Source organism: Alligator mississippiensis, chromosome 14 (assembly GCF_030867095.1).
Source record: "Alligator mississippiensis isolate rAllMis1 chromosome 14, rAllMis1, whole genome shotgun sequence".
In the NCBI taxonomy this organism is placed as follows: domain Eukaryota; kingdom Metazoa; phylum Chordata; order Crocodylia; family Alligatoridae; genus Alligator; species Alligator mississippiensis.
The window spans coordinates 244,019-260,243 of NC_081837.1; the positions used below are offsets into that span (position 1 = coordinate 244,019).

At 41.7% G+C, this 16,225-nt stretch overlaps 1 protein-coding gene across 1 annotated transcript in view; it reads right to left on the reverse strand.

The window, feature by feature from the left end:
- The window catches only part of YWHAE (tyrosine 3-monooxygenase/tryptophan 5-monooxygenase activation protein epsilon), a 32,213-nt gene that overhangs the window by 11,930 nt on the left and 4,058 nt on the right, over positions 1-16,225 (reverse strand). Inside the window, exon 2 of the mRNA XM_006259401.4 lies at positions 7,911-8,110. Within this exon, the coding sequence (XP_006259463.1) occupies positions 7,911-8,110 (200 nt within the window). The remainder of the gene's footprint in view (positions 1-7,910; positions 8,111-16,225) is intronic.

Consider the following 16,225-nt stretch of genomic DNA (forward strand, 5'->3'; position numbering starts at 1 on the left):
CAATGCAGGATTGAAAACTTACCTCAGAAAGTAATAATAAAGCTTTTCTCTTGCATCAGACAGACTAAGCCCAAACAATCAGACTTTGAGACAAGCAAGCTTAAGGGACACCCCAGCAGATAGGAAGGGAAGCAATAAGGAGGAGACCCACTGACAAAGTCCACACAAATGAGTTGCTTTGAAAAACATTAGACTGTACAAACTTTAAAACACACAAAGCTAGAAAAGGTAATAGCACTGATCCTTATAAAGCTTATCATCTCGAGGGGAACATCACTAAGCTCATTTTAGAAATCAGCTAGTAAGAAACACTTCGCAAAGCAATCACTTCTGAAATACTGGGCTTTGAAACGCTTCTAACTTTAGCAAGTTATTCAACAAGGAGTTCCTACAGATACAAAGATCTGTAAAGTCTTTAAAAGCCTTTGTAATGCAGAAGACTTAGCTATACAAGAAGAAGTTGCAGAGACTTAGTTAAATCTATTTCCAACCCCTTTTTCCTTAAACTGATGGAAGCTCTTATGCATATTCACCTCAGTCTACTGCTTAACGTTCTGTAGAGGCAAGGATTTTGTTGGGTGGTATCGTTTCATTGGGCTAGCTATGTACTTAGGATCAAGCTAGTGCAAGAGTGGTGATGTTGTAGCCATGATGGTCCTGAAGTTCTGGTAGGCAACAGCAGCTACAACTGCCAAAGTGTATGTGCAAGCACACTTCTGGTAGCTTTGCATGGCTCCACTCAGCAACTGTACTGCCAAAGCCTCTTCAGAGAGCACTTCATGCATCAGCTGCAGAACAGACCACTCAGTCCAGCAGAAAATGCGCGCACTGGACTACACAGCATTCTGCCAGCTGCCTCACACCTCTCAGTAGAAATGCTTTAACTCTGATAGAGTAAAGAACAGATCTGCTTGTTTGTCATACATGCTGAAATGAACGCAACAGTTTGCAGCTCTCCAAGCTCACGAGCTATTCTGATTATCAGGCCATGGTTTCCAAGCCCATCTGGAGTTCCTGAACTGCTGTCGTCCGCCCTCAGTCTCCCCCCTACCCTTGAATCTGCCCCTCTCAGGGATACTTAGAAAGTGAAGACAAATCCAATAAACATTATTCACTTAAAGCACAAATAGACTTACTTTTTAATCATGCCTAATATCTATAAAGAACCATCTCCTCCTGACACCTTTTGTTTCCAGAAATTTCCTATGTAGTCTAATGGATACACATTTCAGAATATCACTTATACAGCCTTAATTAAGTTATGAAACCCATTTTCTTAAGTAGGTCAACTTTGGACAAATCACTTTTTGAAAAAGCCAATAGTCAAACTGAGGGCAAGCTGGGTATTCTTGATGTTTAGGCCTTGTGTCAGGACACTGTAGAGCTGTTCACAAAGTTTCCAAAATAAGTTAGCTCAACCCTCGTCTAGGACAGCGGTCGGCAACATTTTCTGGCAGTGGGTCAGAATAACCAAGCTCAGGTTCAAAGGGGGCCAGCACTAGGACCTAACTGTTGCCGCCACTTTTCCTCACTGCTGAAGCCCCCTGGCTCTGCAGGCTAGATCAAATCGCTACATGAGCCCTACTGGTCGAAAATGACTTTAGGCTCCCGAGCAGAAGGGTCAGCTAAATAACCCCATAAGCTTCCTTCCAGCCCAACTTTTCTAATATTCTATGCATGGGTACAGGCAAGACAGAGAAAACAGTAGCTTTCACTGACAAAAATGTGTCCGGTTCCTCCTAAGAAGAATTTTGGCTCTGGTAGTGTACAGGTGTTGTCTGGACAACACCTGTACACTAGTAGGGCCACAATTCTTCTTAGGAGGAACCGGACACATTTTTGTCAGTGAAAGCTACAGTTGCACTTTTCTTCCAAGTTACTCGTAGTGCCGATCTCGACAAGATTGTCCACAGCACCGAAGACTGAGGACCAAAGAGATCCCCGAGAGGCAGGGTCTATTTGGCCAGACGGGAACCTGGGCATTCACCTCAGAGTGTAGAGGCCACTCTTTCTGACACTTCAGCTCACTCCTTCCGCATCAGCAGAAGAGGTACCACTATGTTCTCCATTCCCAAATAATTATCTGTCCCTCTCCATTCCTGCAGGATCTCTTCAGTTCTGCCTTTGTGAACAGATCCAGCAGGCTTCCCCTTAGCTCTCCCAGAGGTACTCCTCCTGCAGGGTCCCAGCATTCTGGGTTGGGACTGCAAGTGAAAGCCTGATAACCTGCAGAATTTCACATGGTCCACCTACCGCCACCCCTCCCTCAAGTGCTAGACTGCATTGAGAGGCAAGCAGCATGCACCCCAAGTGTGGAACGCAGCACCACAACTCAGGCATTCCATCGTGGATGGAAATAACCACATTTTCGGGGAACCAAGCTGCTTCAACTCACGAAGCCCTGATAGCATGCTGATGATCTGCCACTCCAACTACAAAGGAATCCAAATCGCTACGTGCAGAAGAGTTTGCCAAACCATGGCTCTAAACGTCACCCAGAAGTAAACATCTGACATGCTCCTGTTCTACACATCTCCCCTGTCCCCCATGCCATTCCTGTTGGCAATCTTCATTACTATCAAGTTCTGAAGCCCCTGTGCCTTTGTACTTTTTCCATACTTGTTTTGAATTCTACCCATGCCGCAAAAATAAAACACACTCTTCTTGGTATAAAAACTGTAATCTTTATTTCACACAGACAACATGGAATTCATTTGATGGCCACAAAGCAACTCACCAAATGCAAGCCAAGGCAGTCAAAACACCATTTACAGGGCCCACAAATGGACAAACATGTAGGGCAGAAACAAAGACACCCCCTATTCCTGAGTCTCAGCAGGCCAGCAAGCCCAAGATTAAAGAAGATCAAGGTTGCCCCCAAGATAAAATGCCCCTGTCAGTCATGCTTCTGGCTCCCTCAACCTGTTGAACCCATCTTTGCCTCTGCTGTCCAGCTCCTCACATATACTTCTGCACATCATACAAAACGCAGCAGGCCAAAATTGTGGGTTAGTACAGCTCAGGTGCTGCCTGCTAGACACAAAGTACGCTCTACCTGGACTTCAGCTGCTCAAAAGCACATTCAATAGTCATCTTGTAGCTGCTCAGTTGCTAAACAGTTTCATCCTATGCTATGGAAAGCTTCACAGTTAAGCTAGTGGCTCTCAATCCTTTTAGATTCAGGGCACCCTTCCACAACTTCTTTGAACGTAGCAGCATCCTAGTTTGAGTACCACTGCTGAGGTGCCTCAAGTTACCTCAGTGCTTCTCAACCAGGGTGCTCATGTTGCTGGCATTGCTGCTGCCAGGTAAGAGTGCCCTGCATGCTTCATGTACAACCAGACGAGGAAGGGCTGCAACATATGCACACCTGCCAGCCTACATTAGTATTATCCAAGAAGCATGAAGCAGGCAGTGCTGCAGCCCTTCCCGACCCAGCCCCACATGCATCTCCTGGAAACAAAGACACACAGGACAGTTCTACTGGGTGGAAGATGCAGTGCAGGAGCCTGGGGATAAGCACTAGGTGGAACCATCCCACATCTATTTCCAGGAGGGGTGTGTGCGACCACACAAGAGGGCTGTGGCAGGAGCAAGTGCTTTTTTTTTTTTGTATTAAGGTTATCTGATAAATGCAACATAGGCAAAAGGGCCCGTCTGCTTCTGTTGCAGCTGCTTTTTCATTCAAGCCTGATATGCACCCTAGAAACTGAGGCACATAGCAAAGTTCTCCCTGGCTCCAGCAGCATTGCCCATGTTGCAGTATGCCTGATAGTCTCACAGCACCCTGATGAAAGTAACTCAAGGTAAAGGTTGCTAAGTTTTAACCAAACAGTGGCAATAATACTGATTTCCATGAGAGCAGTGCTGCCAGATTTCTGCGTCGACATTAGGTATACGGAAGTGGAACTGCTAAAAAAATCCTACCATCATCAACCTTTAGGAACCACCCCGTAGAAGTTGAAACTTTAGTTCAAGAACTGTTTCTAGCTTGTTATGCTGTCTTCAGTCCCATTCACTTTCAAAAAGTCACTTTTAACATCCCAAAAGTCAACACCCAGCTACCATATTCCTCACATCACATGCCCCCAGATAAGGCACATGAAGGCAAAACAAAATATCTGTCCACGGTTATGGCTGTATAGAACAGGAGTAGACCCTAATTTTCAGCTCATTCATTGTCCTTCTCCCAATTAACCAAAAAACTGAAACCCTAGCTGCTTCTGAAGACTAGTCTCAATGGGTGACTCTACAACACTGAAGAGAACTAAAAAGAGTCTCCAATTCAAATAGGAGGACAAACCCCAAAACCCCAAAAGTATCTTATAGATAGTAAGATTGCCCAAAGAACATCAAGACAATTAAATGCTGCGACTATCATCAGCACTTCAAATGACTCTAATTTAGGCAACTGACTCATAACAACAAACCACTAAGTCAACTGACTCCTTCAGCTGCCTGAAAAGAGACATCATGGCTGTGTGGTGGAACAGGAATCAAAATGAGGTGCTTGTATCTGGGCAGAAAAATCAAATCCACCCCTTAGGGCATGGACCCCTATGTTGGGGACTGACTTGGGGGTAGGGAGGGAGGCGTGTGTGGTATGCAAGTAAATATGGCATTTTTTATGCTGGTTACTGTAGCAACAAAATCTGTTTTGTGCATTTGAGCTACAATTTTAACCAAGTCTCATGCTTTCTTAGCTTTTGTCTTTGCTACATGCATTTTCTTTCATTTTCTTTCATAATATTATCAGACAGTAAAAACACATTGTGCAAAGCGGAGACAAGACTTAGCAATTCAGAGTGAGCAACATCCAAACTGCGTCTTCCGAGGCATTTCCTCTGCAGATCATAAGCCCTGATTCATTAACCTGGGGGAAGAACCTCATGGTTCTCCCACTCAGACTGCGGAACTAGGCAAAAGGACCCCGTGCCAACAGTACTTGTCCCTAACAGGTCCTACTGGACTAAGTTTCTGCCGGTTTTCATGCAGAAGCTTGTAGTTACCTGTGAATTAAGCCACACCCTCTGTAATTCATATTTATCCCTCCTGCATACCCGGAAGTACATATGAGGTGGAAAGAAGACGACCAAATGGAGAAGACTGACTTTATGAGACCATCAGGATGGGAAAATTATCATTCAGATTTCAAATAGGAATCCATAGCGTCAAAAACTTTCTGACCTATTGCGTGCTCTTTGAGTTTTTTGTAAAATAAAGAACTGCTCTATAATTTTTCCTTTAGTCAAAAAAAACAAATGAAAGCTGAGCATTGGCAGTTTCTGAGGGCTACCTTGAATCTAAAGAGATTGAGAACCACAGGGAAGATAATCAATCCTGAAAAAGGCCATCTGCAAGCCTGGGATAAAAAGTGCAGACAGCATCTGAAGTCTTACACCAGTTAAGTCTTGAGCATTTGTGCAGGAAATCTTACCTGAATTGCTGTTAACATTCTTGGGTACATTTCTTAATCCTCTAGTTATGAAAGGAATAACACATATGCACACAGAAAACAGTTTTACAAACACAGAGCATAATGTGTTCATGGGATTACTAAAATGCAAGTCAAAGTTGCATCTGGGTCTTTTAACCAGGAAAGCTGTGCAAACATATTCCCCTCCTACATCAAAGTAAAACCACACAGGCTTTTCTCCACATTTACACAATGAGAAAGCATTAACATGCATTTGTTATCTATTAAATCAAGGCACCTCTTTTTTAGTAAATGAAGACAACTTCAGTGTGAAAGTGCCCAACCGCAAAAAAAAAAAATTGTACAGCACTGACACTTGAGATCTGCTGCAAAAATAAAATTTTATTTCAAAGGAGTCATTACAAATAGTACCGTATTGATCATATTAATTTCCATGCCCACCTAAACAACAACTCAGTTATTTACCTAATCCTATGAACATGCCTAGTTTACCACACCATCTGGCCACAGACCTTGGGAAGCTGTGCCACATAGTTGAGGTCCAATGCTGCCTGTCAAGTATCACAAGCTTTAACTTGCACAGAGGAGAAACGGAAGCAGACTTGGCCTCAAGAACAGTGGTTCTGTCATTTTTTAACTGAAGGTACACCCTGCTAGACTCAAGGTACCCCTCAGAAAATACCAGCTCTCATTTGGGTTTGGTTTTGGTTTTTTTATTAAAGGAAAAATAAAAAAAGAGCTCTCTATTTTACAAAGAGCTCAGAAAGTGCACAATAGGGCAGAATGTTTTTGACCCTATGGGTTCCTATTTGAAATCTCTGGGTTTATCTTATGAATCATGCGCAGGTATTTGCACACCTATAACACTGCTCATATTGCACAGCAAATTGCAGTGCCCTTCTCACCACACCCAGGTTGAGAATCACTGCCTTAGGGTTACTGTATCAACAAAATTTGAAAACAGGGAAGGGAAAGGGATACCTTGCAACTTCCACCAGGTAAAACCCAAACTAATTAGTCATGACCCTTTAGAAGGGGAGGAGGCTTCATGAACACTATTTGCAAATGATGCAGTTTCAAATACAGCTCAAAACATCAGCACTCTTAACAGTTCTCTCTCCTACTGGGATCATGTGTCAGTTGAGTACTACTGCAATTTGTTGAAGGAACAGGGTTCTTAAAGAGCCAGAACGTTGGTGAAAATATACACAGTGAAATATCTGAAGGGTACTTTGAGCTAAATAAATAAAATACCCCTGCCCCCACGCACTCTCACTTACAGTATACTCCCAACTAAGTTAAATATACACCTTATTTCTGAAAAGCAGAATTACTTTTTTTCTTAAAATTGTTCTTTATAGTAACTGAGTAGCAGCAACAAAGGAGCTGAGCCCTCTCGTTCTGCTCCCTGTGGATCACTGCAGGACTTTACTGTCACTTCTGCTGGTAAACAGCAGAAACAGCTCTTATCATATTTCTTGTACGTAACATGCACTCCAACTTTTGCCAGCTGCTTCCAGGAAAAAGGTGCACAGGGCACGCAAGAAAAATGAATTTCAGGAGTCGGGGGGGGGGGGGGGGAATTGCTCAAAAAAGTTTCATTGACTGCAATCACACAGTCAAAACTTGTTCTTTACCCTTTGAGCTGGGAAGATTTTAAAATTAAACAGTCACTGGTTACAAAGATGTTATCCGAATTAACTGCTCAACATCTAAGGAGAAATAAGTTTACAAAAGGCCCACTTATAGTGGTAAATATACTTAGCCTCAGCTTCGTAATTATCAAGGCAACCCCAGCTGTAGAACTAGCCTTCAGGATTTGTCATTTCCTTTTGAAAATGAAATCACCCAAAGCATTTAACCTAAGTTTAGGTGACCAGTTTGGAGACTATAAAACTTCTACTCTCAGTCAGAAGAGGCACGATTTTGACATTTTCTCATTTCAAGTCAAGCATGTTTGTCTACTGTAAGCTGCTCTGAGCCTTTTGGAAAGGGCAAGACATAAATGAGATAAATAATAATAAACTAATAATACGGGTCAAGTCTCTTCCAGATAGGTCCATGTAAAACTATTAGAGCCTACTGTGATGTCGGGTAACTGCTGCATTCTTACAGTTAGTTACACCTGTAGAAAATCTACAGAAAATTTGGCACAGGAGATACGAGACATGATGGGTTTCTACCCGAGACAAAAGCTAGACTTCCTGTCATAGAGGACCTAATGGTGGTCATTTGTTTGTTACAAGAACAACATACAGTGTGAAAAGCAAAGAAAAAACAGATTTTGATTTCAAATCAACAATAATGCACAGGGACCTAAAAAAGTCCTGGAACTCATTCCCAAAAACTTCAGAGATGCTACTTATTAGTTTTACAGCCTACAGTTATGAGAGGAGGAAGGCAAAGTGCTGTATTTACTGCAGTCAAAGTACACGCATAGCTCCTCCAGAGCATTTCACCAAGTAGATCTTACCATTTGTCGATATTCCCGAATCATTTTTAGTTTATCTTCACCACCCTTGTTTTCTTCTTTTTGTTCAATGCTGCTGATTATTCTCCAGGAAGCTCTTCTAGCTCCAATCACATTTTTATATGCAACAGACAGCAGGTTTCTTTCTTCCACTGTCAACTCCACATCCATGCCAGCCACTTTCTTCATTGATTCAACCATTTCTAAGAGAAAAAAGATCATTAGACAGACATATTGAATACACTTTTCAAAAAACTTCTGAATCACCCATTTACTTTATTCCCGTCATAACTAAGTTGAGTTCAAATCCATTCAATAAGAAAGTCACTGTAATTTCCAGAATTTAGTGTTATAAACTTAGCTTGGCAAACTGGGTTCAATCCCACCTTCTATTTCCAGAATCAATCCTACACCTTTCCTATGTAAAGTGAGAATGTAAACTGACATTCTCAAAGCAAAATTCAACTACATGAAAAGACTAACACAAACTCTTCTGAAAAGCAACTGGGCCTACCTCTTTGTACAGTCCCATGAAAATTATGGATGGCCTTAAAGCCCTTTTGTACAGCATTAAAAAACACTATTCATGTTTTCTTAGTATTACTGCGTTTTATTTTTGAGAACTGGATTTCTGCAAGTTACAGCTGCACGTGCATCACTGAATGTATACACTGATCTCGCCGATTGGGTAATCAGTTTTTCCACACCTACCTACCTCTGCATCCGAAAACAGTCCAGCTCCATCCTCTCTGCAACCCCCTTTCAGGGATTTTCATCGATTCATAGATGTTAGGGGCTGGAAGAGACCTTACAAGATCATTGGGTCCAGCCCCCCTGCACTTGGGCAGGAAAAACTGCTGGGGTCCTAGCAAGGTAGGCATCAAGACACTTTCTGAAGACCCCCAGGGTGGGTGATTATACTCTACCTCTTGGGGGAGCCTGTTCCAGACCCTTGGCACTTGACTTGTAGAGTTTTTCCTTGTGTCAAGGAAGAAGCAATCTTCAATCAGTTTGTGTCCAGTTTGACTTGAAGGCTGCTATCAAATGCCCTCAGTTTTCTCTTCTCTACACTAAATAACCCATTTCTTCAGCCTCTCCTCAGAAGTCATGTGCCCCAGACTCCTAACCATTTTCCTTGCCCTCCATTGGACTCTACTCCAGATGTGGCCTCACCAGTGCCAAAGAGAAGGGAAGAATCACTTCCCTTGATCTGCTGGCAACACTCTTACTAATGAAGGCCAGTATGCCATTAGCCTTCTTGGCAACAATGGCATACTGCTGGCTCCTATTCAGCTTATTGTCCACTGTCACTGCCAGGTCCTTTTCTGCAGAGCTGCTGATCAGTTAGTTGGTCCCTAGCCTCTACCGTGCATGGGATTGTTCCATCCTAAGTGCAGGACTTGCCACTTGTCTTTTTTGACCCTTGTGACGTTTCTTGTGGTCCAATCCTCCACTTCTGTCTAGGTCTTTCTGAATCCTAGCCCTATCCACTACTCCCAGCTTGGTGTTATCTGGAAACCTGCTGAGGGTGTAACCTATCCCATCTTCCAGGCTGCTGAAGCCAGCCCCAGGACCAACCCCTGGGGCATCCGCTTGATAGCAGCTGCCAACCAGATAAAGCCATTAATTACTACCCTTTAAGCCCAACAATTCAGCCAGTTTTCTATCTACCTTAGAGTCCATTCATCCAACCCATACTTAATTTGGTTGCAAGAATGCTGTGAGAGACCGTATCAAAAGTTTTGCTTAAGTCAAGGTATATCACATCCACTGCTCTCCCAGTATCCACCAAGTCAGTTATCTTGTCATTAGAAGACAATCAGGTTGGTCAAGTATGATTTGCTCTTGCTCTTCAGGCTGATAGGTCCATAGTTCCTCAGATTCTCCTTCTTCCCCTTCCTAAAGATAGCCACTATATTTACTTCTTACCGATTGTTCAGGATCTCTCCCAACGGTCAGAAGTTTTCAAAGATAACGGCCAATGGCTCTGCAATCTTATCGGCCAACTCTGAGATACACTGCGCCTGGCCCCATGGATTTGTACATAGCCAGTTTTTCTAAACAGTCCCCAACCCATTCTTTCACCACTGATGACTGCTCACCTCCTCAAACTGTACTGTCAGGTACAAGTAGTCTGGGAGCTGACCTTGCCTGTGAGGACTAAGATAAAAAAAAAAAAACAAAAAAAAGGCATTGAGTACATCAGCCTTTTCTGCATCCTCTGTCACTAGGTTGCCTCCCCCATTCAGTAAAGGACTAATACTTTCCCTGATCTTCCTCTTGTTGCTAGCACTTGTAGAAACTGTTACGTTTCACGTCCACTATCTGCAACTCCAAATGCACTCTGGCCTTCCTGATCCCTGCATGCCCAAGCAATGGGCAACTCTTATAGTCTTCCCTAGTAGTTTATCCAAGTTTCCACTTCTTGCAAACCTCCCATTTGTGTTTTAGCTCACTGAAGAGTATCATATATTCATCAAGTTAGCCATGATTCTCCAACTGGAGAGCAGTAAACAATTACCATTTTTAAGAAGAGGAAATAAAAATTATACAGGCAACTTTGAGAGTGAAATCCTTACCTTAATTGTACAGTACAATAATTATTCTTTCCTTCAAAACATAAGGCCATAGAAATAAAAAGGAAAATTAAATGCCAAAGTTTTTATGCCAGGTTAACCTGATATCTTTGATAAGATAAAAGGCTTTTCCTAGATCAGTGTTGCTCAACCTTCCAGTCCCATAGGCCGGATGAGTAGCATTGGGCAGAACCACAGCAATTAACACTGCCACCGCTCCACCAAAACCAAATTCCTGGACCCATGGGGAGCTCCACAGGCCTGATGGCATGATCCTATGGGCTGGAGGTTGAACATCACTGTTCTTGACAAAACCAAAGTTACTGAATATCCTACCTGGACTTTGCTAAAGCATGAGAAATGGTGCCATACGAAAAGAAAGCTATTACATTGGAGAAATGGAGATTAGCATAAGAATACTGGAAATGACTAAGAAGCTTCTTAACTGAGAGGAATCATGCTGGAGAGGGTATTATGCTGGGGAATCAAAACTTGGATCAACCTCATTAAATATTCTGGACTACTGTTACTCGTGATAAAATGAGAGCGTTTATGAAACGTGCAGATGACATTTAGGATAGCGTAAGAGTGATGTTGTAGCTGCAATGATCCAGAAATTACGCAAGATGCAAGGGACAAGGATTTCTTAGGGTGATAGCTTTTATCGGACCAACATACGGCTAGTCCGAAGTCAGACAAGCTTTCCAATGCATGACTTCCTTCCTCAGAGCTGTGGAACACAGTGGCATTTCAACAGTTCTAAGAATTCTGAGTCAGTTCCTGGGGTATTCTTTCATGTCAAAGCCCAACAAAAGCACTTGCCTTTACAGTTACAAAACTACATGTACATCGATCATAAATGTGAACAAAGGATGGGATCTCTCAGGCAAAGGTATTTGCAGTAGTTCTTAAATGTTGCAGTGAGTTTTCCTGCTTGTAGAAATACAAAGCAACCATGAGGAACTAAGTAAATGACCAGAAAGTAGACAAATTATATCCAGATCACAAAATTCCATACATATTTATTTTTACTTTGTAATAACTATATGCAATTACATAAAAAATGAAAAAGTCATTTTTTATAAGAAAATATTAAAAGAACTCAAGAAAAATACCATTTTCAAACAGTTTGAGTAAAAGGTGCTTCCATCTTAAAATGAAATATTAAATTAAGTGCAACCATCTAGTTTAAAGGGTAAGCTTAATAAAGTACAAGATCAATATAAATGAAAAGCATCATTCATTTTAATTTGGTATTATGAACTAATTTGAAAGAAATACAACTAAAAACTGTTTTAAAGACTAGACCAGAATAAAACTTGGTGTATTATTTTTAAAAATCAACACCATTAAATAGTTCTCCAGATTCATGTGGCTCACTAATATACTTTTTAAGACAGTCAGGGCCAACCTTTTTGGCAGGTGTGCCAGAAATTCTCTCTACACCCTCCCCAAGTGCTACTCTGATCCACCCCCCCAACCCATCTGCCCCTCTGCTTTCTGTTCTCATCCCTTTACACTCTGCCTGATCTGCTTCTCTGCTTTCCACTTCCTTCCCTGTGCTCACAGACTGATTTACTGTTTTGCTTTCTACTTCCTCCTTATCTGATACTATGCTGCCTGCCCCCTCCCCAATCTGCCGCATGACACACACACACACAAGCTACCTGTGCTGCTGTGGCACCTGTGTTGCCATTGGCCACCCCTGCTGGCTGAAATATTTTGATGCTGAAAAGTGGACAAAACCTAGCTCCCACTCCTAACAAAGCAAAAAATAAAAAGTGTCTAGATGGCCAATGACTTCAGCAATTTCAAAAGATCAAAATTATTATTCTGGCAGCAAAATATATTTTCAATTGATTCATTTGGAGCCCAAAGTTTGGTCACGACTATTCCGATATAAAAACGTTTAAAGATATTCACATAGCAACCAAAGCCACAAATACCTCATAACAGAACTTGAAAGTGTAGGGTGGTGATTCTCAACCAGGTGTTGCAAATTACTTTGAAGGGTGCCCAGAGGCGTAAGGAGATAAGCACATAAGTGTAGGCTCAGGCTCTTTCCTGCCTGGCCACTAACCCAGCCCCACTACAGGGAAGTAAGGACCGTAACACAATTTTTTAAATAGGGTGGCACTCAATTGGTGCCAAGTCCATCAAGATTGAGAACCACTGGCATTAGCTCCTTTGCTCTGTATTAGGTTAACCCTGCTCTAACTCTCCCCCCCGAAACTTGTATACCTCTTCTTATTTGAAGGGACACCATTTGTTATTGATTCAGTGCAATTTATGTTCCACCCTAGGGGAATGGCAGGTGAAGCATACAGAACACTTCATAAACAACTTCTGAAATATAGAATCAATGTAAAAAATTTTAAGATTAATCTATCCCCAGGCTTAAACATGACAGGCAAAGAACATTTAAAATGTACACTTTCTTTTGTCCTTCATATTTTTTATATGCATTGGTTATTTCAGCCTGTATTTGCTTACTATATGTCCCCAAAAGGTATGTATTTCTTCTTGGTGAAAAATGTAATGAAGTAGCAAGAAAATACAAAAGGTGGGGGAAGGGTTCTTTAAACCAAGGGTCTATCAAGCTGCCTTGCCCCCCACCCCTCCCTTCCCAAGACTCAATGAGGACCATGGGATTTCTTGAGGGGCCAGATCCAGACTCACCTCTGACAGCAGGATGTGGTGATGGCACTGACTGCTGCAGATGCACTCAAAGTTACAACCTGTTTAGAATTGTCAATACTCAGCTCTATTTCATACAGCACAGCCTGTTCATTGTCTGCTGCCAAAAGACCCTTTAGTATTCCTAGTATCCCCATTACCACTGGGCATGCACAATTCCAATTTCTGACTTCAACCATCTGTGCACAAGAAAACCACTGGACAGGTTACAGAAAAAAGCCTCTTCACCCTTTGTCTTACTGGAAAACAATGCACTGTGATGGGCTAAAATAGCACATAGCCGATTGACTGAATGTGGCGTATAAGTGGTACTCAGGTGCATTTGGTGGGTCATGCAAGCCATATGAAATCTCAGCTTTTTCTTATAAACTAAAATAAAAATAATTAAAAAATCTGGCCTTCACAGCTGAAGAGGCAACCTGCCGAACACGAATCAAGAGCAACAGAGAGAACAATGTCTGTTTGAGTCTGTGGACAGCTTGACAGTGATTCAAGAGGAAAAATTTCCCCCCCAAAATTAATCTTACCAGAATGTCTCTCTCGGAGCCCACTGACGAACACTTCAATGTCAACATTATCTCACAGCTGATTTTAGCACACTGGAATGGAAACTGGAATTCTTTTGCAGGGAATTAAATTCAGAGAAAAATAAAAGAAGAAAAACTCAAAGAGAGAAGAAGGAGCAAAACAGAAGAGAGAACAGGACAGAAAGAGAAACAAAGGGCTGAAATATTCACAACCTGAGGAGGAGGAGATTTTACTTGGTAAGAAATTGATGCGACCAAAATGCATATAATTAGTGCATAAAGAACAAACTCTCCTCAGAACATCTGTGCAAACCTCCAACAGAAAAGTGGACATTGAAAGCATATATAGTCCAAAATGAAAACTCGATGCCAGCAAAACACACAGCTTTCAAATTAATTTGATCCCTTTGCTCTAGATCGCTATTACATATATTAGAACTTCTGTTCTCTTAACTTTTGTTACTGAGGACAGCCCTACAGATGGGAATGGAATCTAGATCTGAATCCCAGACCCTTTGCTCAGTCTCTCCAAAGAATCTACTGTGGCTATGCTGTCTGTAAAAGCAGCTTACCTTGCATATAACTCACAAGTGCACTCTCCTTCAGCACTGGGTGACTTAGTAGTTTCTGTAGGGAGCTAATGTACAAAGTCTTTTGATTGTGAAATATATGCTCCAAAACCATGATGAGTTGAGAGGCACACAGCAGAACCAAGTTTTGCCAGTTCTTTTAAGCAAGTCACACAGTACACATGAGGTTAATATGCAGCCAGTAGACCCTTGTGGCCATGCGCCACTGCCACAGCATATTCAATGTGATTGGGGGTATGGGGAGGGAATTCCCTAGCAGTATGTGACCTGGGAGCTACATGCCGGCACCACATGTAGCCTCCAGGCACACTGATGTTGGACAGCTCTGAATTAATGCCTGTGAGGCAGGTGCATAACAATTCTGTTTCTGCTTGTCACAGACTTCCACTGTGATGCTGTGCAATTCACTCTCTCTAAATGTTTTCAGGTAACAAATATCTGCACATCCCTTATATTCTTAGTGTCTGTCCTGAGACATGTGGCTGATTTTCACAAGGGCTAATAGTTTATCATTAATAGCAAAAAACAGTGGAGTCTCTAACTAGTCTGGTAACAAGAATAAAGCAAACAGTACAAGCTTAGGAGTCAGGTGGTCCCTATTTCTAATCTTGCCTCTGCAATCAATTCCTTCTGAGGTGTGGACAAATCTTTCTGCTCCTCCATCTGTTTCCCAGTTCAAAATGGAAACATTTCCACATATGTTTCAAGGCAAGGCCTTTTAAAGATCAGTTGAAGCCTGAACAGCATTCTGAACTTATGAGGTGCTAGACAGAAAAAAATTCTTTTTTGGAGGAAGAAAAAACTTCTCACACAACTCATAATGGGGAGTTAATTACTAAGGTACACAAAAGAAATGCAGTTTTCGAAGTTTAATCACATATGTCTTAGCTCCTGTCTGTAATATGGGAACAATATATATTGTTCTGCTATCCATAGTGTTCCGAAGACAAATCTGGAAGTATTTGCGGTCTAAGGTGGTGATGGGCATCCCAAAGTAGAGCAGACCACTGGTTTTCAACGCATAGTCTGCAGACCCCCCTGGGGGGAGGGGTACACTTAAGGGGTGTGCAAAAGATGACTGTTCGATCAAAAATATGTGAATGCCCACACTTACAATTCAAAGAGATCTGCACCTCCATTCGAAATTTCCGAAGGGGTCTGTGAATAAAAAAGGGCTGAAAACCACTGGAGTAGACTGATTACATCTAGAACACCTTTATGACGCTGGACAATAAATATATGGGACTATACAGTTAATGAAAAAAAAAAACTAAACAGTGAGACGCTGCCTCATTCCCTAAACACCGTTTACTTTGTAAAGTGGATGAGATGGGGGAACTCTTGGGGAAAAAAAATAGTGTATAAAGTAATTAAGAGACCATTGTAATACTTAGGAACCAAATTAAGATGACACAAGCAACCATAAATCCAGTATTTCCAAGCATGAATGCTCAACTTGAAAAATCAAATCCTTCCACCATGCAAGGACTCGCAGAGAAGTACCTTTTAAAACTTATCCTGAAACAATAAAAGCCCATTTTCATAGGGGAGCAGATACTGTCATACCAAATCAGGCAAGAGGTTTGCCAGTCCTGGTTACTTCTTGTAGAAGTGGACATGTCCAGCTGCTTTCAAAAGGGAAAGGAGGTGCAAGAAATCATGCACTGAATTACAGACCAAGGTTTTTTTCCTTTCTTCCACTTTTTTTTTTTTTTTTTAATATGTAGCATTAATTATGAATGGATTTATTCCCAGATGCATGACAGTTCATATACCCCACCTTCCTTTTAAATTCTTGCTACTGTATCTTTAGATAAATCCTTTTATCCTTGCTGAAATCCTACTAATGTCTTCATTTCAAAGATATACTGTAGCATTTATTTTCTTAGCAGTTCAGCTTTCTGCAGGTCATCCAATATCAAAAATTA